Genomic DNA, 26,530 nt, shown 5'->3' with positions numbered 1-26,530 from the left:
CCATTTCACTGGTTTTTCAATACATCACACTACTTTCTAAGCTTCTAAAAAAGATACACGGAATGGTCAAACTTTGAGAAGGCTGTGTAGAAGAGGGTTCTCTCAAGTGTTAGATCCACAGGAAGTCCTAGGTTGGGTTTAATAGAGTCAACCTAGTTGCTTGAGCCAAGATTAGAATCCCATGGGCCTTGAAGTAGAGATTTCTTTCTAAAATTTATATTTGCTTAAAGTGGGATGGCAAGAATAGCAAATAGGTTTCTTGTTGGGTTTTTTAAGTAGTGTTCAGTCACCTGGAGGAGTATGTTGAGAATTCCGAGTTGAATTTTGAGGTCGGAGAGAAAAATGCTGTGACTATTGGCAAATTTTATCATAAGCATGGGAGGCCAGGTCCTGTTTTAAGATGTAGTAAATGGCTTATTTTTAGAGGTGTTCAAGTAACGATATTGGAATGCTTATTGTGGATTAATGCCCTAGAATTTACGCTGTCACTTACGGGTTTTTTGGTGCCGAATCATGTCTTTCTCTTCTTATTTGCAGAGTATATGACATGACTTTGTGGTGTCACACATGATAATCTGCAGATTGGAGACCATTTGGAAAACATTGCCATAACATGTAGCTATTAGGTATTGAGAAATGAGATATATTTATTTGAGAGATATGGAAATATGAGTAAAAACCAGTTTAGTTTACTTTTTTGTGGTAAATAAACATAACATAAACTGTATCATTTAAAGCATTTTTAGTCTACAGCTCAGTAGCATTAAGTATAATTCGCTACTAGTACCTGGTAGGTGATAAAGAAATGTTGGCTGGATCTGAGTAGAGCAAGTGTAGGTGATCTCAGCCATCAGCTGAGTCCTTTGTGCCTTAGCCGAGATTGGAATTCCATGGGCCTTCTCCCTTGTAATAGAATGTGATGTAATGAGGTAGCATGAAGACTGGTTGAATTCACAAGTATAGATTCCTAGTGAAAGAACTTGGGATGGGGAAAGAAGCACAGGTTTGCAAGTCAGAGCTGCTTTTGGTTCTGAGTTTGCCACAGCTGAACTGTATGTCCTAGCATGTCAGTTTTTTTGAGAACATTTTCTTCATCAGTAAATGCCTACTTTACTCTATGTTTGTGAGGATCTAATGGAATATTGTCCATGTAAAGATAATGCTTTACACATTATCTCACTGTGAGATACTGGCAACATGACCACCATGAAAAGACATAAGCAACCTTTATAGGATAGGATAGAATGGGGATTGAATGAAGTAGTGGGACAATACTTGTCCAGTATTATGTACTTTGCAGATGAATACATGTGTATGAGCTTTCTAGTCACAAAGTCTGAATAATTGAGACTTGACAGTACTTAAGAGGTTTGAAGAGTCTAGAAAAATATTGTGAACTCTAAAATAAAAATTGGCTTCTTCCAGCACATAGCATAGGGAGATCAGCATGGTGCTTTGTGACCACCTAGAGGGGTGGCATAGGGAGGGAGGGAGGGAGACGCAAGTGGGAGGGGATATGGGGATATATGTATACGTGTAGCTGATTCACTTTGTTATACAGCAGAAACTAACACAACAATGTAAAGCAATTATATTCCAATAAAGATGTTAAAAAAAATTGGCTGCTTCTGAGCAACTGAATACAGAAATTAAAAAGTCTCTATAAAGTTAGCCAAATAAACTCCTGAACTGTGTGTGTGTGTGTGTGTGTGTGTGTGTGTGTGTGTGTGTGTGTGTGTGTCTGTCTGTCTGTCTGTCTGTCTGTCTTATGTACTCCTTAGAGCTTAAAACTAGGAACACAAATATGCTTCAGGGTTAGAACATTGTGCCAAGTCTCAGCCCAGAGCAGCTATTTACAGCAGCCATAAATCCCCTTAGATAGGAGTTGCTAATGGGAAATGTGACCAATCCCTTTAGCCATATAGAGTGGTGAGGGGGACTACCAGGCATTGCTATAGTAATTGGAGACAATTCAAATGAATAAATAATAAGCTAAATAAATATTTAAATGTACACCAAGATAAAAACCTGAAAAGTGATTTTCAAATTTGTTGAAGTAATGTGAAACAGAAGCTAAAATACTTGTGCGTGAGTAGCATTCCTGCTTTGATTGTATCTATCCGCTTGCTTTATTTTCAGTATGTCACTCCCCATTTGGTTGATTTTAGAACTTTCTGTGCTCATGGCACTGGTTGGCACCATGGACATGGTGTGACCAGTGGCAAGTACCTCCCTCCCCATTTTTGTGTGAAGATTGACTTGCAGTTCTTCCAGGAAGAACCTTTCATGTGCTGCTGAACTTGCTATCTGCTGGACCCCTTCCTCAGTCATAAAGTCCTGGGAGACAATGTTTACTTTTTAGGACTAGCTCCCTGAAACACATGTGGGCCTCTTTACTATGTGGTGATTTCTTTGTAAATAATTAAAAGGCAGGCAGATTATGTCTGGTCTGATGGCTAAGTGCTGGGTATGTTACAGGTGAGAGTGGTTCCAAGGGATGAATGACTCTGGGCTCAGACCACTGTTGATGGGATGCTTCCAAAAACCCACTGTGCTCTTATTCTCTGAGCAATTTTGACAGATTTAGTGGAAACGTTCCTCCCAGGAAAGTCAACCCTGCCAGTTATCTGGACATTAGCATTGCACCTGTCAGAAATTAAGGCCAGACCGGAAATACTTTTAAAACTAATAATGCTGCTGAACCCTGCCAGGAAGGTAGGAGTCAGAAGTGAAAAGATTATATGTTGCCTGGATTGTGTTTATGCCTCAGCTTTTTGGGAGTGGCAGACAGATGAGAGAGCTCCTTGAGCTAAAGTCATATATATAAAAAATTAGAATAGACGTTTCTAAATCATCTTTGGTGCAAAGAATTGTTACTATGTACTATATATAATATGAAATTTAGATAATCTTTTGGTGATAAGCATTAATCGTTAATAAGGAATAGTTGATTATCTTTTTGTTTTTCTAAACATGTGGGAACCTTGTATAAAACAATTTGAAAATCTGACACACTTCTTACACTTGATGGCTGTGTCAGCAGAGTACGTAAGAATGGATCTGAGGCAAAGTTATGTGTATTTCTTTTCTACAGAGGTGATTTTTCTAGGATGGTATTAAGAGTTTATGGGATGTGAAAGAAAATTGTGAACTGATGCTAAATTTTGACGGCCAAGTATCCTAGATTTTGTTACCTACACATTGTAAGTTGAGCAGTTTTTAACAGCCTTAAAAATTAGTGTTAATATCTCTATTGATATGCTTACAAAATGAAAAGCAAAAAAAAGCGGTCTTAAGAAGGCTATCATTGATATTTAGTGTGTTTAAGGAGAGATGGGGAGTAGATGAGAGAATAACAACATTGTGGTATAGAAAGGACAAAGCAGGGAGGTGTGAAAAATTAGGCAAATCACATACCCAGTAATAGTTGTACTCTGAGCACATTTTATACTTTATTCACCCAATTTCAGTAAAACTTTCGCCTTAATTTTTATAAATTTTAGGGATTTCTGTTTTTTTGTACTACTAAAATGATTAAATTTAGGCCCTTTGTTTACAGGGAAAATAAAACGATTATCCTGTTTTCACTTTGATAGATTGACGTAAGCAAGAGATTTTTGTTTTTTTTTTCATTTGGGGCCTCCTCAATTCTGACTTATCCCTTATCTTTCTAGGTCAATGGAGTGCAGCTCTACGGGAAATCTCGCCGAGAAGCAGTCTCCTTTCTTAAAGAAGTGCCGCCCCCCTTTACCTTGGTTTGCTGTCGACGGTTGTTTGATGATGAAGCCTCTGTAGATGAACCAAGGACCACTGAAACCTCTCTTCCTGAAATGGAGGTACTAAATGAATACTCGCACTGTGGTTCCCATAGGCATGCCCCTTCATCAGGGATGTCCTGAGAGTGTATTGTGATATGAAGGGGGAGGGAAAAACCTTCCTCTTTTGTTTGACAACAGTAGCTCTCAAAGGCAACAATGCATAGCTTTTCAAATTGTTACTATTCTTTAATGTCATGAAACTTTACTCTTTTTTTTGGTAACTTGAAAGGTTGGTAACATGAATGTGCATGCACTTTGATTTTAGAAAACCTTTTTTTAGTAATTATCTGAGCTCCTTACTTTTGGCTCCCAGTTCAACTCAGTTCATCTTAACAAGTTTAAGATGTTGGTAAGTATTGAATAGCTAATGGGCTTCCCTTTTTCAGAGCTTTAAAAACATGAAGATCTATGACCAATTCTGAAATGAGTAAAAATTGCTGTAAGAGCCTTCAGAAGGTCAGAGAATAAAATAACACTCTCTGTGCTCCCGGTAGTTTTTTTTTTTTTTTTTTAAAGAGCATTGTAATTATGAAAACAGATTTAAGCACATGCTTTTCTAAGTTATGTTTTTGTAACTTTTATGTCACTTTTCCAGACTCTTTTAGATTATAATTCCATTAACACCAGTTTTGATACACAGGGGCTTCCCTTTTGCTTACCTACGGTCTGATTTTCAAGGTACATAGACCCTAATGTTGCCTCTGCCACTTAATGATTTGAATGATTGAGCAAATAACTTGACTTTCTGTTGATCTTCTTCCTCTGAAAAATGAAGATACTTATTGTACTTACCTCATCTGTGGTGAGAGAAGGAAATGAAGTAATGTGTGCAAAGTTCTTAGCACAATGCCTTGCATAAGGACGGTGCTCAGTAAAAATTAGCTGTGGCTGTTCTCAACTCCTCCTGTCCACCTGTCCTTTTTTGTGATTTCCTAAAATACAAGAGTGTAGCACTGTCCTGTAGTCACAGATACTTTAGTGTATATTAAGTTTGTTTTTCCAAGAGGACTGTCTGCTCCTGTGGGCAGAGGCCAAATCTTAGAATTATTTTGTATCTCTTGGTGTTTTTATTCTTTACTGCACATATACAAAGTGCTTAGTAAATTATTGATTGTTGATTGATAATTTTTTTTAATGCTTATCTTTGGTAAACATGTTTCAAGGAAGGGACTCAAATGCCACACTTTTATGATTCTTGCAATCTTTACTAAAATTAAATGTGGGTGATAGCTTACCTCTATTGATAAAAATGCCGTTAATCTAATCTTACAGGGTGTGTAAATCACCAACTCCGCTTGCTGACTCTGTGCTCCCATCTGTCATACTTTACCACAATGGGTAAACAACAGCTTTGAATTATGCTCAATGTCATCCTTGCTGCCCATTAGTTGATTGCTTTCTATTCTGTAAATACAGGATTTATGCAGAATTGATTGTATCAAAGTGATATATTTCTGGTTGGAGTATAATATCTTATATATGTTGGATGCCTTGAAATTTCTATAAACTTGGGTTTTAAAATTATATGTGGTTTCTTAAAATCCTGGCTCTCTTTTCTGTCTCTCTTTTTTCATTTATCTCAATATGATCTTAGGCTCTTAGACCCTATATTGTTAAGCAGCTCAGACAAAATTCTAATGCTTATTAATCAGTAAAGGTATTAAATGCCTCAGTAGAACATCAATCGTATTGTATTACCATTGTAACTTTACTTTTTATTGGAAAGTATGTGTTTTCTTTTTAAATCTATCAGTTCCTCACATCAGACTGATATAAACAGATGTTTATTGATCCAGAACGTTCCCACTAATTTCAAGTTCTGTAATTCAAGAACCAGGAAATCGTTCCCATGTTTAGATTTAATCCACCATGTCCTGCAGGGACAGTTTGAGATCTGGTCCAGCCCTCATTTCACGATGTTTTTGTATTAGCTATGGTGCCTTACTCTTCCATAATAGAGGGGTCCCTCTGCCTGCCACATCTGCCAGCTTTGATTCCGTTAAATGGGTTTTCTTATACAGGTCACTCAAAATTATATTCATAGGAAGTACATCATTTTATTTTATTTCCATTTTATTTACTAAGATCGTTCGAAGTTTTTAGAAGTAGACTTCTTAAAGACTATTATTTAGTCTATAGCTTTATTTAAAAAGAGTTTCAAGGGAAGGCCACTCAAAGGTGGGTGATTGATTCATTATGTATTGAACAAACATTTATGAGCGCCTACTATAAGCTGCGCACTGTTGCGGGTTGAGGGGATAACCATGGTAAACTCTATGGCAGCCCACACCATTCTAGCCTAGAAGCCAGGCATTTTGTTAATTGTTAGGGCCACAAAGAAAAAGAAGATAATTCTTGAGCCTCAGATGGAAGTTCAGAGTATTTGGGGAAGATAAATCACATGAATATAATCCAACACTATAAATAGTATAAAAGCAGAAGGTTGGAGCAGCTATTCTCCTTCTGCGTAGTCGACTCATTGACCGTCTGTCGTTTAGCTTCCTAGAATTCCATGTGTCAGTGACTCTTTTCCCTGAAAGGAGGGAGCTTGGAATAGGGGATGTGCGGGTGTGGAGTCAGGGAAAGCAGCTGAGGATCTGTGTACTGAGTAGTTGTGTTGACCTCCTTCCTCCAAGATCAGGTTTTCATTATTTCAACTCTGATTTTTACCTGTTTTTAGACTTACATGATTTCCAAAGACTTGGATTTTTTTTCACCTTATTTTTCTAGTAAAGTTTTTCTTGAAAACTAGGAGCCAACAGAAGTGGTATCTCTCTGTCCTGTCCTGGCCTCTGTGTCGGTGTCTTTCTCTCTGTCTCTCACTGTAATTATGAATTCAGGTATTGCTACTTAAATATCTTAAAAGCTTTGATTTTGTGTGATGTTTTCATATCTTCTTAAATTGCGTATTTTTCCTTTTATGCTTCTACTGGGATGACAGAACTCATTTTAGTATAAGAGGTCAGTGTTAATACTTTGAATGAAACAGACACTTTAACGTAAAAAAAAAAAAAACAAAAACTGTATGAACAACCTGTTTTTTTAAGTGCTTGAATTTTCATGAAGGTTTTACACTAAAGTATATGTGCCCCAGTGCATGCCCCTTTTAAAAAGATTAAAAAGGAAAACTATGCATGCCAAAGAGTATCCTCATTTTGAGAAGAAACTATGAGATTCCTGATACATTAATTCTTTTCAAACTTGAAAGGACAGTGTATTGAAGCATTTATGTTCTTTGGTATTTCAGGCTGACCACAATATAGATGTCAATACTGAAGAAGATGATGATGGGGAATTAGCCCTGTGGTCTCCTGAAGTCAAGATTGTTGAACTAGTAAAAGATCATAAAGGCTTGGGATTCAGCATTTTGGATTACCAGGTATAAGAACCTGTTCAGAGCTTTTTGGAGCAATTAGTTTGTATTAAAGTTATATGAAGTAGTAATTGTTTAAGACATCCACTGACTTAGGCAAAACTGAATTATTTGATGTATAATGCTACTGTCCAAAGGTGGGGTGTTATAATTTCCATTGTTACCATTACAATTGATAGCTCCCTTAGTGAATAAAATGATAGATGATGTAATAAGTGGACATAAGGGAAGGAATAGTTTTATACCCATGGATGCTTTTAGAGACTGGAACTTGATGAACTTTTTTATATGGAGGATTTTTTCCTCCAGCTTTATTGAGGTATATTTCACATACCATAAAGTTCACTCATTTAAAGCATACAGTTCGGTTGTTTTCAGTATATTTGGAGTTGTGCAACCATCACCACAGTCTAATTTAAGAACATTTTCATCACCCCAAAAAAGAAACCCCATACATATTAGCAGTCATTCCCAATTCTCACTCTCTTCTCCCTTCCCTTAACGTGAAGGTTTTTATAGTTTTGCTTACCTATTAATCTCAATGAGTGTAACTGAGTAGAAATGTTCTTGGTGAAGTTTATATTTAATATAGAACATATAATATTTATGTATTTATATGTACCCCAATTATAACTACGGTAAAGTTACTGATGCATTTGGTTTGGGGGTGGCAATGTGAAAGGTCACAGCAAGACATCTATATGTTATACCAGTTTACCAGTTAAAGTATTTTTAGACCATCTGACTATCATGGGGAATTAAAACTGTTGGCAAGAAATCTCTTCACTTTTAAGATGCATATTTTAATACATTAGTGCTGCCTAAAGACACTGTGGTTTAATAAAGCAAAATGTACTCTATCAAAGCACATAAAATGCCAAGTGATATAAAAATCAATTTTTTTTAATAAGGCAATCAGGAATAGATTGAAAGAAAAATACTTTGAGCATTATGTAAGAACATTAAATTCCATATTTTGGCAGTGTGCTTTAAGATTACTGAAATAGATTATATCTATTTTATTTTTGCTGGCATATTTCTGTGCCAGATAACCCTCTTCGTTATTGGAAGTTCTCTTTGGAATATTATTGAATTATGAGTTGTTGATTCCAAAAAATGCATATTTTGGGAAATATCTTTTTCAAGAAATATTAATACTGTAAGATTCTGGAAGTTTATGTATTGGTTAATTATTAGGGCATATAAATATAAAGCAAATGGCATGTATTGATACTTTTTTTCCCCTCTCCAGTGTTGCTCTATTACCTAGCACATAGTAGGTGATTGATAAACATTTGCAGAATGATTGAATAAAGTTTAGGTTAGCCAAAATTAATTGGGACTAAATGAACATATTCAGTGGGTTTTTTTTTGTTAACATGTTGAAAACTGGGATTTAGTTTAGAAAACACTTTCAGATGTGGTTTTAGATATTCAGCTACATTTTCATTATCATTGGAATCTATATGTTTTTGCATTCTTATAAATATATCATAATGATTGCTCTTACCCTCTTAAAAAAACATTATCTGCAAGTTTTATATTTTGAATATTGTACATGTTAGAGAAGTGCTTCAGAAATTAAAAAGATAAACAAAAAGTTCAGTAAAAGATGGAAAGAAAAACTTGATAGTCTTTAACAGTGTAATCCCTGCTTAAGAGAAAAATTCCTTTATCAGTTCTGAGTTTTACACTTAAAAAAAAATATATATATATATATGCATTGTAACATACCTTTGGTTTTTTTTGGATCTTATTTTTATTTGTAAAATTCTAGATGTCCCCCTATCCCATCTTCCTCACAATCACCATCACACATACTGATGTTTATTTCTGCACAGATTATATGAAGTAATTTTGCTGCAAAAGAAGTGTTAGATATTCTTCTTGCTTTTGTGCTTATTGGAGAACTGATAGAAAAAAACTTCATTTTCTAAATGCTACTTTGATTCACATTAAAGGACTCAGCTTATTTATTTCTGCAGCTAAATCTTGGAAGGAAAAACATTCAGTCTTAAACTGAATGTTTTTCTTAAGTCAATCTTAAATACACTTATAGTTGTACACAGCACGTTTTCACCATTTGTCAGTGGTATGTAGAACTGTTATCCCCGTGACATTTAGATGACACGTAAACACAATTTAAAATTTGGTTTTGGGCAAGTTAATTAATTGGTTATACCACCTCTTGTTGTAATTAGGTAATAAATTCTAAAGTTCAGAAATATTTTTTTCAAGGCCAGGTGAAGTTTTAGCAGAAGCCATGAAAGGCCACGTTCCTGGTTATTATTGAATTTGATGCTTCTTGTATGAATTTATTAGGCATCTGAATAGGGCTGATGCAGAGCTTCACGCTCACCCCCAAGCTTAGAATAGTTTGTATAAGAAGTGCTGTAGAAACATCTTAGCCACAGCGAAAAGATTTTAGTATAGTGGGAGAGTTTCCAGGTTATAAAGGACCTGTATTAGCAGTATTGAAGAGATTGAAAATTTACTTTGGTATTTTAATTTCAGTTAACCACTTTTCTCACTACTGAGTTTTTCTCTAGAAAAATAAGAACTCTGTCAAGAGCCTGACAAAATTATACACAATATATATTTTGTAGGTGCTTTTACAATTTCTTTATCTATAAAATGGGGATAATAATGTTTAGCTCAAAGGATTACTATGGTTTAAGTAAATTAACATGTAAAGAAGTGGGAAATGTTAGATTATTATGGAAATGTATTATTAGTAATAATCTAATTTAGAAAATAAACACAAAAAGTCTTGATATTGTCCTCAAAGATGGAGCCATACTACAATATGTTTGTGTTCTATCAATTTTTAACTAGTTAGATTAGGAAAATTAATAAGTAGATGCTTTTAATTAGTAGATGTTTAGTGAAGTCTAAATTTAATTGTAAAATTACGTTCTAAAATGCAGCCAACTCTTGATGAGCCATATGTGAATTACCCATTTGTGGATTATTGGCCAGAAATTTGCTTTTTACGTAAATTGAGCCAAGCTTTAGGAAGAAATGAGTGAGAACATAAAGGATCTTGAATTGGCCATGGAACGATGGGATGGCAGTCTGGATAGGGGATTCAGTGATCCACCAGTGATGGAAATTGTGTAGTTGAGCAGAGAAAATAAGCAGGTCTCTGTACCTGCAATGAAAGAGCTGAATCTGATATACAGTTCTACAGCTCAGTCGTATGGCCAAAGAGGAATGTGTGGCAATTCATTTTCATGAAAGGCATTTTAAATAAACTGGGGGAAAGGAAGAGGAGAAAGCAACAGGGAAGACTTAGTAAATATGATTCAGGTTGTTAGTCTCATTAAATTTTAGGGTGAAGTGATTGTAGCTTTTTTGGCTGTGATTTGAAAGGAGGTAGGATATTTGTTAGTCTCAACTGTGCCTAGGCATTGCTTCATGTCATGGCTCGTTAAAATCTGGCCCTGTAAGTATACCATATTAGAAGAGTCCTTGGTCACTGTAACGTCATGCCTTATAAGATCATATCATAGAAAACAGAGGTGTGCATAGTTTGTCAAAAGCATGAATATTATGGCTTAATTGTGTACTCTGTTTCTAAGCAATATAGAACTCTTCAGAAATTTGGTTATAACTTTTATTAGTATAGTTTTTTGCCAGTTTCTAGGTATGATTACATACTGTGCCCTAGTTATCTTTGTCTTGATTCCCCATTATTTATGTGTAATGTCTTTATTCCTTGGAATATCACTAATGCTCATATTGATACTAATCCTAATATTAATCCAAATAATTAATACAAATCCAATAATAGCTAACATATAGTGAGTGTCTGCTGTTTGCTAGGCACTCTTCTAATTACTTAATGTTTTCCTCACAAGAACCATATGAAATATGTACTATCATTATCCTCATTTTAGAAGTGAGGAACCTGAGGCACAGAGAGGTTAATTAACTCATCCAAATTCACACAGCTAGTATATGGCAGAAATAGAGTTTGAACTCAAGCAGTCAGCTGCCAAAATCTAGGCTTTTAACCACCACACATACTGCTTCTTTACTTATGAGTGGTATTTCCTTGGGTATTTTATTACAGTGAGTCCCTGTAATAAATTTATTGCAGCAGATCTTCCTGTTTTGTCAGCTTGCAGAACAATTTCATATCTTAAAGACAAGCTGCTAGATACTATCTCATTTTCAAATGCTTATATGAAAGTTTAGTAAGTATTAAAAATTAATATAGTTTGCTTATATGCACTGTGTAAGAGCTAGTGTTTATTGCTTTAAATGAAAATAATTACAAATTTGAGTCCTAAATTAGTGCAAGTAATTTGTTGTGGGCTAATGTTCAGTAATGAAGCAATTATTAGGTAGTCTGATAGTCTGTAATTTTTAATTCCTACCAAAAAGCTTGAAATAAATTTTTAACTATGTGGATTTTACCTTCATTTGACCTTTTAAGTTAAACATCGCAAGTGGATATTTTCTGGTGTTTTGATTTATGTTGAACTTTGAATAACCCCTCATGATTATAATTCACTGGAAATGTTTAACGTTATCCAGTTTTTGAACATTAGCCATGATATTGCCATTCTTGATACTTTTGAATTTCAGTGATTTAGCAGGTAAAATTTATTAACCAGTAATTCTCCTCCCTCCCACATCCCATTCCTCAGTTCTCTCCCTTCCCGATATGGGGACTGAACTCAATTTTTGTCAAAGCAGATATTTTTGAAAGGCTTTGGGTTTATCTCAGACACTGAGAGAGATAAAAATAGAAAGCATAATAGCACAGCCATTGAGAGGTGATTCATATATAAATACTCTTAGTAACACTTTAAAAAGCTGTTTGAAAGACCAAAGGCAAAAGATGGCTGATTAAAAATAATAGTGAAAATATTCCTCCCTATAAAAATTAACAGTGATGAATTTTTCTTAGAAGAAATGGGTTATAAAACTTAAATAGTATGAATATAAAAAATTGCAGTATTGCTGAGTCTTGGATATGTTATGCCTCAGTATTTGTGAGAAGAACCTAGTGTGCAGTTTCTGCCTGACTACTCTGTTAAATGGAATTCTCCTTAAAAGATTTTTAAACATCATATGAAGGGAGTGTATACGTTTCATGCATGTGGTTTGAGTTGACTTTTTTCTTATCATGTGCAACAGAATGACTTTCTGTGCACATTAGAAATGCTTTAAAAATAAGTAATATATACATAGGGCATAAAAATTCAAAGGTACATAATGGTATCCTGTGATGAGTATATCTACCTCTGACCATAATCCCTCATTTTTTATCTCCCAGATAAAAACTCCTGTTTTTCTTGTCTATCATCCCAGAGATATTTTATACAGACATGATTATATAAGTGGTAGTTTGCTGGTTGTTTATTTTTTAATACATAAATGGAATATGTCATACACGCTTTCAGCATATTGCTTTTTTCCCCTCAATTGTATGTTCTTTCATTGTGGTATTTATAGAGCTAGCTAGTTCTTTTTAATGACTGCATAGTATATTATTGTTGTTGTACAATAATTTATTTAACCAAGCTCCTGTACCCAGTTGGTGGGTATTTCAAATGAGGCTGTATTGGATATCCTTGTCATACTCTTTTATAAAAAGGTACGAATAAATCTTGTGATAACTTCCTAGAAGAGGAATTGCTCATCAAAAGAGCATTTATCTTTGAAATTTTGGTACATTTTTACCAAACTGCTTGCACATAAATGTTTGTGAGACTCATGTATTTAGACTACTTAAAATTGTTGCCTTCTTATGTAATTTCCTTGTTTAGATACTTCTCCTGAAAAATAAAGTGTAAGTAAGTGCATAATTCATGGATTTGCTAATGGTTTTCCATGATATAGACAGATTAAGTGATAGCAATATACAACTATCAACTTTGTTTCAACTTTATATTGTCAGTAATTAATTTATTGACCTTTATAGTTAAGAGAGGGCATAAACTGTTTATATTAAGACTATGATATTAGTGCCCCAAAATCTATTCCTATTTTTTCCACCAGTTTTAATCTTCTTTATCAGAAGATTGAGTTTAAAAATGGAAGAAATTAAGGACTCTAATTTTGCCACAAGATATGAGATTTTGGGTGAATGCTACTATCATTATATAGTCTTTAGTAACTTGTGGAAGCCCAGTATCTTTACGTTCATGCCAACTGATTAGTTTATAGAATCTGGGATATAGAATTTGATAGGTATTGATATAATTTTAACATGTAGTAGTACCTATATTATTAACATTATTAAGTTGGGTTCAGAATCTAAGATCTACAGGACAGTAATATATTGTAAGTTATGATATAGTTCCACTTTAATGCTCATGGGATCTCATAACATGGCCACCAGTATCTGTTCTTTTCTTTTGTTGCTGCTTTTATCTTCTTCTTTTTCTTCTTCTTTTTTGTTTTAAAGGAGCTCTGGTTCCAGTTCATCCGTGTATGATTAAGATATCGGTACTGAGCAAAATGTAGTCAGTCTGCTACTAATGGCAGTATCTGTGTTCTTGGAAATATATTCTGTACAAACCACACAGCTGCATTTAAAGGTCACTTTTGTTTAATGGAACTTGGGACTGATAAAGTCCCAATCTTTGCCCATCCCTGAATCCTATCCACATTTATTTTTATTAACATCAAAGTACTGTAAGCTCCAGTGCCAACTGGGCTGAAGATTTCTTTTCACAGAGGATTTGCTTCCTTTCCCTCTATGGGAAAGTTCTGTATCCTTTAAATCATTTTAAGCTGCTTCATTTGAAAAATAATTCTTAGTAGTGTGTTCATGGACTGGATTGATTGTGGCTACCGGGGAAATTCTCTCATGGCTTAAAGGTTGCTTTTCAAGCCTGCGAAGTGGGTGAATGAAGGGGGCCCGCTCCTGGTGTGTGGAGTTTGTAGGATGATGACTGACTTCCAAACACCGCGGTGCAGCAAGACTAAAGGCATCAGGAGACCAGAAGCCACTTAATAAGAGATCAAAGAGGCTGTGTGTATATCAGCTTGAAATCCAGATAGTACAGATCAAAAGCTCTCCTTAGCGAGGCAGCTGCAGGGGGATGATATTAGCAGGAGGCCTCAGAGATCTTAAGTCAGGCCTGATGTTGAACTTTGAGGGAATTTCATGGCTCCTCTGGAATACGAATTTGGCAAAAAAATCCCATTGTGTCTAATGAGGGGAGAGAAAGAATAGAGGGCAAGCGGCAAATGCTTGTCAGCCGGGTGGTGCTTTCTCCTAGGGTAGCTCTCCTTTTCACAAATGTTTCGTAAGGACTGTTTCTGCATCACACTAGAAGGCATTGCTGAGGAGGAGAGTCTGAAAATGATATATTTGTTATATTACCTTTAGTGAGTATTCCAGAGCTGGCCAAACAGTATATACTAGTGTTTGTGAAACGACCATGGAGAGCTAAAATATAGGCATAAAGGTGCTCAGGTATACTGCAATACCGGTACTTCTGTCTCTCCTATGAAATGCTCAGGATATTCCAGGAAGTTAGTGAATGTCAGGCTGGCTAGGCATCTGTCTCCCATGTAAGGAAAAACAGAACAATAACTTTTTTTTTTTTTTTAATAAAAGGAGTTGGTCTAAAGAGGAAACAGTCTCCAGAGGTGTTTCATCACCCGTGTTCCTCTATCTCTAGGTGTGGGTGTGTTTTGAAAGTTCCCACTGGATTCTGGTGTCAGCGTTGAGAACCGTGCTAGTAAATGAAAGTCATAGCCCTTCCTAGAGTACGGCAGAAAGATGGAATCAGATCCACCGACAGGTATTGAGAGCCTGTTTTCCTAAGGCGTGGTTTTTTGTACGGTTCTGACCTGTTTGTGGGTGTCATTTGGAGCCAGGCAGTGATCCAGAGGGGCCCTGCTTTCCCCAGTGAGCGCCAGGAAGTGGTGTTGCCTCCTTCTGGTACCAAAGGCCTAATTTGTTAACGATGCATGAAAGGAGATTGGCTGCCTGATCTGGACACGCCACTTTCTAGGGCTCAGGTTCCCCTTTCAGCTCTTCCCTCTGTTTTATTTTAATCAGATATTTTGTTCACCAATATGGCACTTTGAACATAGAGTCAGAAAGGACCAGGATTTGCCTTCTGGCTGTGACACCCTACTTGGACTTTGGACAAGCCTATTAGTCTTTCTTATATAATAATCTCTAAAATAGAAATAATATTTTCCTTATAAAGTTATAAAGACTAAATAAAAGATGTATATAAATGCCCTTTTCTGGGCATAAAATAATGTGTTACTAGTTACTGAAAAATGATGATGATGATGATGATGATGATTTTTAAAAATAGAATCTGAGCACAGACTTGCTATACCTGTTATTCATTATTTCCTTCCAAAAAATTATTGTTCACTTGCGAGCTAGTATGCGGGATTAAAGATGAAAAGATATACTACCTTTCAAGTGTATATTTAACAAATGTATATTGGGCATCTTCTGTGTCAGGCACTGTTCCAGACACTGGGAATATAGCAATAAACAAAATAGACAATAGACCCTGTGTCCTCATGGAATTTAAATTCAATTCGGAGTAGAGAGACAGTGGATAAATAAGCATATGTTAAAATATAATAGATGAAACAGACTTGGGAACAACTCTCTATAATACATTATGATTTTAGCGGTGGTAGAAGTAAGACTACGAGATTTCGTGTTGATTGATTCTTAAGACCCAGAGAGTCCTGATGGGGAACTGAGGCATGACTTGCACACAAACAGGTAGTGGACATTCCAGGAACGGAAGTGTCCTGGAATTGATAACTTGGCCCTGATTTTATGTCTTGACTTTCTTTAGTAGCTGTGAACTGTTTAATATTAATCTATCTAAGCTTTCATATTTTATTCCTTTTAATGAAAAATCCTTTGAGAAATTTTCGGTTCTAACATTTATAAAATATGACCACCATTTCCCATGATAATAATAGCTAGTAATTATGTACTGCTCACACACACTGGTTTAATTATCTCTACAACCTCATGAGGTAGGTCCTATAATCATCTTCATTTTATAGATGAGGAACCTGATGATAAGAGGTTAAGGAATTTGCTCAGGATTATCCAATTGTTAAGTAGTGGAACTGGGCTCCTAAGTCTGTGGTCACGTAGAGTGGAAGTACAGACCAGAAACAACACTGATTCTTCATAATTGTGGCTCTAGTGAAAGAGGATAAAAATTTCTGATTATCTTTCCAGAGAGAAACACTTACTACAGTTCTAAAAAATTTACTTCATATTTTCCTGAATCCTTATGGTCCCTTGCCTTAACCCCTCCCACCTAGTCAAAGCTCTGTAGAGACCTGATGGCCTTTTCACTGCCAGAGAGCAGAAACTATGTGTATTTTACCTTACATTTCCCAGCAGGACTCCTTAGCCTTTTTCCTGTGCAGTTTCAAAGCTGGAAAAGTTTTGTTCTGCATTTTGTGTGCTACGTATCACAGAGTATTCCTTGCCCTTTCAAGGATTGAAAAAAAAAAAAAGTCACAGAATCTTTTCAGAAGAATGAAGCACGTCCTATGTCCTTGATACGGCCGTGGTTGTCAGAGGAGTTTCCGGTGTAGAGATGGCTCCTGTCCATTAGTGTCGGCTTTAAGGGGGAGTGAGAACTGAGGACACCATGCTGCTTTGAGCCTCTCTTCAGGTGCAGAGGCACGTATCTGGAGAGCAGAGGGTCAGCACTTCATTGTCATGTGTTAACACTTATGTGTAATATCAGGGATGGTTTAGCAATTGATAGCACTGTTGGTCTAAATTACACATGCTCAGTTGAATTAACTCCTCAAACACATATGTCCTATCAAATTCTTTTCCATTATCTTCATAGTAACAGAAACAGAAGGAGTAATAGCAAGAATAAGAGTAAAAGCACTTATGGAGTCATTACTATGGGCTTTCCAAGCACTTATCATGCCTTATCTCATTTAATGCTTTTAACAACTTTACAAAATCTGTATTATTGTTATTTCCACTTACAATGAGAAACTCGAGTCTCAGAGATTAAACAACTTGAACAGTACCACTCAGCTGGTTTTTTTTTTTTTTTAATTCATTTTTGGCTGCATTGGGTCTTGGTTGTTGCACGTGGGCTTTCTCTAGTTGCGGTGAGCAGGGGCTACTCTTTATTACGGTGCACGTGCTTCTTATTGCGGTGGCTTCTCTTGTGGTGGAGCATGGGTTCTAGGCACGCAGGCTTCAGTAGTTGTGGCACAAGGGCTCGGTAGCTGTGGCTCGCGGGCTCTAGAGCACAGGCTCAGTAGTTGTGGCACACCGGCTCAGTTGCTCCGTGGCTTGTGGGATCTTCCCGGACCAGGGCTTGAACCCGTGTCCCCTGCGTTGGCAGGCAGATTCTCAACCACTGCGCCACCAGGGAACTCGCTCAGCTGGTATTTGTAACTGTTTAGCTTAAGTTGAGAGTGATTTCTTTGGAAAATTAAAATAAATTCCAGAACTAATATTTAAAAAGCTTTTAAAAGTTTTGTGTGTCTATACTTTCCTTGCATCATCATAATAACTTTCAACTAATATAGTTTTTTTCTGGAAGATAATGGGATATTTCTTATTTATAAATTCATTTTCTTCTTACAATTTTTTTGGGTAAAATACACATAACACAGAATTTACCATCTTAATTTTTAAGTGCATAGTTTGGTCGTGTTGGGTATATTCACATTTCAACTAATGTAATTTTAATAGAGAGTGTGACTTTGTCCTTGAGTACTACCATCAGCCTGATGGAACCCCAGCCATTTCAGCCAGGTGATGGGACTTTGAGATAAAGGACAATTGTGTGGTTTGTTTTGTTTTGTTTTCCTCACAACTAGCGAAAGTCCTGGGCCAGGAGTGAACAGTAAGTACGTAAACAATTACAGCATGACATAAAATTTTCAGGAGATGAAACATCCAAAGATAATGTTTAGTATCCAAGGAGAATGTCAACTAGGAGACTAGAAGGGGATGAGAGAAAGTCGTGGGCCTGTGCTTGAACCAATTATATTATTATGATGTTTAAAATAGATTTTTAAAGTATGAAATTATACAGAATAAAATTATGTGCAAGCTTATGTATTTTTTCCTCCATTTTAGACTATATTTTGATCTTTTAACAGGTTTCTCTGTGCACCTTTTATTCCATTGTACTTTTAAAATTTTATTTATTTAAATTTATTTATTTTTGGCTGTGTTGGGTCTTCATTGCTGTGCATGGGCTTTTCTAGTTGCGGCGAGCGGGGGTACTCTGTTGTGGTGTGCAGGCTTCTCATTGTAGTGGCTTCTCTTGTTGTGGAGCACGGGCTCTAGGTGTGCAGGCTTCAGTAGTTGTGGCATGTGGGCTCAGTAGTTGTGGCTCGTGGGCTCTAAAGCACAGGCTCAGTAGTTGTGGCGTGGGCTTCGTTGCTCCACGGCATGTGGGATCTTCCCGGACCAGGGCTCGAGCCTGTGTCCCCTGCATTGGCAGGTGGGTTCTTAACCACTGTGCCACCAGGGAAGCCCTCCATTGCACCTTTAATTGTCTTGTGTGCTGTACTTACTGTGCTACTCAGAGACTGTTTCATTCTATGTATGATGTGTGGAAAAATCTATTCTTAATGTCTGATAGTATTAAGGAAGTAATAAGACACAAGGAGCTAGGAACCATATCAGTTCAATTTATCTTGAGTGCACTGAAAGTATTTTGTGGGCACTTACTTTGAACGTGATGGTGGTGTGGTACTTGGTATGATTTGTGTAAAACTTGGCTATATTATAAAATAGTAAAAAATGGGGTTAGATTCTGATAAGATAGCTTAGTCATTATTCATTAGAATCATTTACTTATTGCCTTGCATTCACTATAAATACATTTATTTCTCTTTCCTAAAAGTAAATGCTTAGCTTGTTGGTCAAATCAGAAGATGGTGTTTTAGTATAAATAATTACATCCTGCATTCTTAAACCAGAACTATTCTAGTGATTTAAATTCAAGTAATAGTCTCTGACTTGTCTTTGTTGCTGTCTAAAAATGGCAAAAAAAAGTTGTTTTAATATTCCTTTCATGAAAAAGAGTACATGTATATATTTTGTAATATCTTTTGTTTTGATGGTAGAATACTCAGAAGTTAGATACTGTGTAGTTAGTGGCATTTTTATGAGTTCTTAAAAGACATCACTAACTAAAATTATACCATGTTTGTGACCAAAGTGTAGTCTTTTTCATTGCTGATGCTGTGTTTTGAATTAACTTCTGTCAGTCCCTACTTTTTATAGTGGTTTTGTGAATGTTTTGGTAGAAATTAATGACAAATTTGACTCAAGATATTCTGTCAAATTTAGTTACAGAATTTTGGAGTTAGGGGAACAGATCACAACTGTCATGTATCCAACTTTCTCATTTTACAACTGAAGAAACTGACTCAGAAAAATGAAGAACTTGTGAAACTGTACAGAGTCAGGCTGGGGGCTCAAAACTTGTTCCTTGACTTCTAATCGACACCCATCCTACCACTAGTGGATTGAATGGCTGTCTTCCTTGTCTCTCTCTCTTATGTATATTTTCTTCTTTTTAGAAAAATCTTTGGATTCCTGTTTTCTGACTGACATCGTTCACAGTGGACATTTTAATTCATGCCAGCTGTGCATCAGTCCTTCTGCAGATCATTGTTTTTTCCTTAAGATGTGTACGTCTCTGTGTGTGTGTGTGTAAAAGAACATTTGCTTTGCTCTTCTTTGTACTCAATTCCTTCTTCTGCCTACCTCTAGGATGAAATAGCTAGCTGTCTCCCTTTTAAACTTAATGGTTTCTTTCTGTGTTCTCCATTTCAGTAACTTCCTTGGGATCTTATTTTAAAAATTATTTAGCTGTTAATTCATTTAGATTTTAACTTACTACTCTTTAGTTCAAAAAGTAATTGCCACATTTAAGAGTATACTCTTCAAACCTAGAACAAATTCATAGAGACAGAAAACAAAATAGTCGTTGGGGGGAAATGGGGACTCACTTAATGAATACAGAGTTTCAGTATGGGAGGATGAAAAATTTCTGGAGATGAATAGTGAAATGGGGGAATTCCCTGGCAGTCCAGCAGTTAGGACTTGGCGCTTTCTCTGCGGTGGCCTGGGTTCAATCCCTGGTCGGGGAACTAAGATCCTGCAAGCTGCGCAGCACAGCCAAAAAAAAAAAAAAAAAGTGGTGACGGTAGTACAACAATGTGAATGTACTTGCCACTGAACTGTACGCTTAAAAATGGTTAAAATGTAATAAGAACCTGCTGTATAAAAAATAAAATAAAATTCAAAAATACACGGTTAAAATGGTAAGTTTTGTTATATTGGGCTCTTTGCTGCTTTCATAGTTTTCTCTCAGTTGACCATTATTCAGTTGGAGCCATTCTCTTATCAAATAGTATGTGCTAGCTGCCTCATGTTGTCCAGAAATTTATGTAGATCTTTCAAATTATCTTTGAAACACAATTCCTCACACTAATGTGAATAACTGTTTGTGGAGTGAAGCTCAGTAGCCCAGTTCTGTAATAATGTCACCACAACATTGAATTCATTGGTTAGGAGATCTGATTTGTAGAGCGCTTTCTGTTTCACAGTTGTTTGAAGTTGTTTGTCTAGTCATTCTTTGGAATCATTTCACTTTGGGGAAGGACTCCTGCAATACAGGAGAGCAGGTATTTTGGTGTGGTGAGCTGTCTAACAGCACAGAACTTTAATGACATAGAATTAAGGCTGTATGAATGAACCGTATTTCCTCTCATGAGTTTACTGTAGGCCAACTTTGTTTTATTGTACTCACTTGTCAATAAGTGTCAACATTATCAAAGGTAAATAATTTGTACCCAAGTTTTTATCTGAAATAAACTATTGTCTATCTCTTTGCCATCCTATTGTGGTCACTACATTCTTATTCCATTATTTTTTTTTAAAGTGAAAATAAGCCTTTTTAAAAATTTAATTAATTTATTAAAAATATTTTTGGCTGCATTGGGTCTTCATTGTTGCGTGTGGGCTTTCTCTAGTTGCTGCAGGCAGGGACTTCTCTTCGTTGTGGTGCACGGGTTTCTCATTGTGGTGGCTTCTCTTGTTGCGGAGCACGGGCTCTTGACACTTGGGCTTCAGTAGTTGTGACTTGTGGACTCTAGAGTGCAGGCTAAGTAGTTGTGGCACACGGGCTTAGTTGCTCCGAGGCATGTGGGATCTTCCTGGACCAGGGATCGAACCCGTGTCCCCTGCATTGGCAGGTGGATTCTTAACCACTGCGCCACCAGGGAAGTCCTCTTATTCCATTATTTAACGTTTTTAAAAGTTTGGGTGATAGAATAGATTTTTAAAACAAGAACAACCCAAAAGTTATCCTTTATTTTATTTTTTGTTTGTCTTTATTTTTTTAAATTTTAGTTTAAAAAATTTTTTATCTTTATTTTTTGGCTGTGCCATGCGGCATGCGGGATCTTAGTTCCCTGACCAGAGATCGAACCCACACCCCCTGTAGTGGAAGCGTGGAGTCTTAACCACCGGACCGCCAGGGAAGTCCCAGTTATCCTTTATTTTGAATCCATGTAGTCAAGTCCTCGTAACACCTTGATTTTTGTTTTCCTTTATTGGAGTAATACTGCAAACATATAAATGTTGAATGTCAGAATTGTCCTTGGTGTATGTCTCATATTCCTCTTATTTTAAAGAATGCCTTTTACTGAGGCATTGGCCAGTTTATTACATGTGAGCACTTCATGTTCATTTCCTCTGTCTCCTCTTTATGTAACATTTTCTGCTTCATGCCTTTCCACTGAGTTTGCCATGGTTGCTTACCTGTATTTGTAGTTTTAGTTTTGGAGCAGCTTTGAGACTAGAGCTCTCTACGTCTTCTGGTTGATATCCTTGCCTCTGAGAGAGCCCAGTTTCAACTGAACCACCTCTCTGCCCCAGGTGACACCGCTGTACCGTGCTTTAGTTTATGTGAACCTTCGTCTCTTTGGTCTGTGGGAATGTACACAAATATTCATATAATACATTTTTTTTCATATAATACATTTTATAGACACTTCTGAACTTTGAATTCCATCCATTTGGGAATAAGGGTTGTCACATGTTTGTATGTGTTCATGTGAAGGTGTCCAAAGGACACCAAAGGAATGGATTCTTGAGAACGTTAAGTGTGAATTAAAACCTGGCAAACAAATGCATGTTTTAGCTGTCCATGGAGGCACGCTGCACATTCTGTTCTAACTTTCATCAACTAGGTACCAACATATAAACCTCTAGTGGCCAAGTATGGTACTTTAGGGACTCAGTTTTATACACTTTGGCAAGGTAATAAATATATATTCTAACAATTTGCCTTCTTTCAATATTCATTCATTTAGCAAATACCTTAAGAAGCTGCATGACATAGTGGCTAACAGCATGAACTCTGGGGCTTAACTGGCTGGTTTAAATTCTGGTTGTACTACTTATCAACTGTGTGTTTTGGTTAAGTTATTTAATTTTCCTCTGCCTTAGTTTTCTCATCTGGAAATTAGGGATAATAATGGAACCTATCTCATGTTGGTGTGAGGATTAATTAAATAGGTTCAATGAAGTAAGATATTTAGGTCATGCCTGGCATGGCAAGACCTCAGTAAGTGTTAACAGTTGTTGTTGTTATTCACATATGACGGGATGTAGCCTTTGCCTTATAGCTGTACTTATAGTCCAGCAAGGAGAGAGAACCTAAATAGATTCAGTCATTTGATATTTCAGCTATTATTCAGTCCTTTCTCTGTGGCAGGCACTGTAGTTGGCCCTGGAAATAAAGTAGCAAATAAGCAAACATATCCTTGCTCTCATGAAGCTTAGTTTTAGTAGGGAAGATGGTTAAAATAATTTCAGTAGAATGTCAAAAAAGTTGTAATAGGAAAAATGCAACATTGCTGTGTATACATCTAGCAGGAGGGCCTAACTTATTCTAAAAGGTCAAGGACAGTGAGGAAACTATATTATGACAAATGCTATAATGGAAGGTCTTTTTTTAGGTTTAGAGATAACCACAGAGTAGAAAGTGCTTGAGTCTTCTTCGGGAAGTCAGGGAAAACTTCTCATTGGAGGAAACATGTGAGTTGACTCTGGTGGCAAAGATACAGATAAGTGGCAGGAAGAACATTCCTGGCAGACGGAATGGTTTGTAGAATATCGTGAACCATACCAAAGCCTTCCACAGTCCTGAACTTCAGCAGTTCTGGATTGTTGGGACAATGTGTGGGGCAGATTGGGGGTGAGCAGTGGTACATGTGGGAAGAGCAAGGGGAGATGAGACTAAACTGCAGATCTGAAGGAATTTTTCTGCCAAAGAGCACTTTATCATGAAGACAGTGGGTGTCACTGAAATATTTTATACAGGGGAGGAATTGCAATACCATTTTTATCTTTAAAAATCATTATTTTCTCTCTGTAGACAATAGACTGAAGAGGGTAAGATTGGAGACAGGTAGACCTTTGGGAAGACTGAAGCAGTTGCATAGGAGAGGAATAATGAGGCAGGAATGGAGAGAAAGGATCGGATAGAAGAGACAGAAGGTCAGTTGACATGCCTTAGCCAGCAACCCAGTGAAAAGGTGAGAGAGAGCGAGTGAGTGCTTGGGTGTATGGCAGTGCCACTCAGGGACTATGGGAGGAGAGAAGTCTGTTTGTCACCTTGGATTTCCCCCAACATTGAAACTTCCTGTGTTTATAATAACTATCAAACATTAGTATCACTTCAAGAGACCTCAAAAATCCTCACATGAGCTTTTCTTCAGGCATTTTATTCACCTGTGAGACAGAGCAGTTCGATTGGTTCTCTTCGGATTTCATAGCTAAGTAGCGAGGAGAATTCAGGTTTAGAGCTCCTGTCTTCCCACGTAGCATTCTGATGAAAGTTGGCTGTGCCTAATGGATTGTAGGAGTTTTTAAGAGCTATAGGGAATGACTTTCATAAATGGTTGAGTTAAAGCAGACATACAGGATACTGTTAGAACATGTGTAAGAATATAAGGATTTTGAATAAATAGGAAAAAACATCTTTCAGAAGAGGAGAATGGCTTGAATAGTAAAAGATGATATATCTTGTGTTCTGTGGTTGGTACTTAGTACCCCCTGTTGGCTGTTTAGTCTAAAACAACATCTTGATTCTTGAATACAATGTTCCTTACAGTGTTGTTTACCAAAACAAGAAAAATTAGAGATTTTAAAATTATGGTAAAAGTTGATAAAAACTGATGGGGACTTGTAAAAATCTGGATAGGGTCTAGAAGTTGGGTAGAGGTCTCGAGAAATATCTTTATAACATTTTGTTGGATTTAACATGGGTATGATATTATAGACTACATTTTCAGAAAACAGACTTTTCTGATGAGAAGCAGCCTGGTTTTTAAGCATGTCGTATGTGGCAAAGCCTCAAGAATAGTAGCCGCCCTGGTAGGCAGTAGCAGCTGCTGTTCTTCCATAGGGTGGCTACTACATGTGATGACCATGAAAGGAAATGACTGTTACTCATTAAAGCAACTCCATTTAGCTACGTGAGAGATTACCTGGTCAGAAAAGTCATCATAGAAAATGCAGTGGTAATTATCCATAATGGGGTATCTTCAGTAGTGGGTGGTTTGTCTTTTTTTAAGTGACAAAGAAGCTGCCGTTGGCTTTTTTCCTCCAGGAAAAGGGATGGTAGATTGGATTTAGTGTTTAGAATAACTAGGAAGCCCAAGCCTGAATAAATTTTAGTAAGCAGGCACACCTGGTACTAGTTTGCGGTCTAAAGAAGGTTGCATTTTGTATAAATAAACGCTCACCATGATTTTTCTATAATAAGGGAAATCTATTAATCTATTTTCTATTTCCATTATTTCCTGGTAATCTTTCTTTGAAATGTTTCTAATTATCATTTCAACTGGTTGCATTTTGAAAACCAATTCACTATTTATTTGGGTAAAAAAAATAGTACTTTTTGCTTAGGTGTTATATGAAACTGCAGAGATGGCTCACACCCACCCAGTGAAATCATTTATTTGCTTTTGGTGTATTTCACTGTTGCAGTTTTCTCTAAGAAAGTTTAGTAATTACTAATATGAAGTAATGCTAGCTGCTTTCTCTGCATTTCATGAAGGGAATAAGCTATTTTATAGTTTCCCTTCCCTCCCAATAAAAAAACCTTCCATCAGAACCTGACAGCCTAAATGAAGGACATAATTGTACAGCTTATTTATTAGTGTGTCAAACTTCAAATGTAATGGTTTCATATTTCAGAATGAAAAAGTGTGTTGTGATTCATGGTTGCTGGTGACAAAATAGACAGCTCTTTTATATTACTGCACTGATCGCTGCTGATATCCCACTGTACTCTTTTTTTTGGGGGGGGTCCCTTATTGTTCTCTTCCTATGCAATAGCTCCCTCTACTTGAAAATATTGGTGTAATTATAGTTTAACACGGTACTTTATTAGTGAGTTCCCATGACTGTTTTTACTTTCAATCCTCTTTATTAGTATGTGGTGTTATTACAACAGAGCATGTTAGAAATTTACCAAGAATCTCTTGACTTGGTAGTGGAAAAGCAAGATTTAGTTAAGGAAAGTAAAATAAGTTGTTTGAAGGCATTTTTCAAGGAATTTGCTCTATAGCCTTTGTTGATTTAAATATGGTATATTTGGTTAAGATTCCATGCAGTATTGAAAATAAGCCTTGATGTCTACAACATAGAGGTATAGAAAACTGCAGCAGAAACCTTCAGAAGAACCATCAGCCACTTCAAACAGACATAGCCTGGAACTTGGCAAATTCTCACTTTACTAATTCCAAAGTCTTACCATTCTAACACAAAACGTGGTAGTTTCTACTTTCTCAGGAAGGGTTTAATAGAAACTAACAGTAGTAGAATCTCGTGCTACTACATTTTGCCTTTATGGAACAGTATGTACATAATGAAACAGTAGGAGCAAAATAGACAAACCAAGCGAGTGATGTTAAGGGTGAGATTTATTTTTTTTCTCTCCCTTACGAAGTTTGAGGTTTAGTAATTGTATCATATACCTCCACCATTAGGACAAATAAGAGATGCTACTCAACCGTAAGATTTCCACATGGATGTTTCTTTTCCATTCATAACTCTTTATTTCCAATTTGTTCTGATTATTATTATGGTGCAGAGCACAATGGTTAAGAGAAGGGCTTAGGAGCCAGACTGAGTTTGAATCCTGGCTCTGCCACTCACCAGCTGGGTGATCTTGGCAAGTTTCCTTAACTTTCTGACCTTCAGCTTCCTCATTTGTAAAATACAGACAATAAATCTACCCACATCCTGGAATTTGTTGTAAGGATTAGCTGAATTACTGATTGTCAAGCACTTAGA

The 26,530-nt window shown here is 36.5% G+C and overlaps 1 protein-coding gene across 9 annotated transcripts in view; it reads left to right on the top strand.

Annotated features, from left to right (window-relative positions):
• Nucleotides 1-26,530, top strand: part of PATJ (PATJ crumbs cell polarity complex component) — a 357,190-nt gene that overhangs the window by 79,586 nt on the left and 251,074 nt on the right. For all 9 annotated transcript variants that reach the window (XM_082652883.1, XM_082652885.1, XM_082652881.1 and 6 more), the window contains 2 exons: nt 3,675-3,836; nt 7,066-7,197. In XM_082652883.1, the coding sequence (XP_082509009.1) occupies nt 3,675-3,836; nt 7,066-7,197 (294 nt within the window). The remainder of the gene's footprint in view (nt 1-3,674; nt 3,837-7,065; nt 7,198-26,530) is intronic.

Source organism: Grampus griseus (genome assembly GCF_964374135.1).
Source record: "Grampus griseus genome assembly, chromosome: 1".
In the NCBI taxonomy this organism is placed as follows: domain Eukaryota; kingdom Metazoa; phylum Chordata; class Mammalia; order Artiodactyla; family Delphinidae; genus Grampus; species Grampus griseus.
The sequence above is the reverse complement of the archived record's forward strand: the minus strand, read 5'-3'. Positions and strand labels throughout refer to the sequence as shown.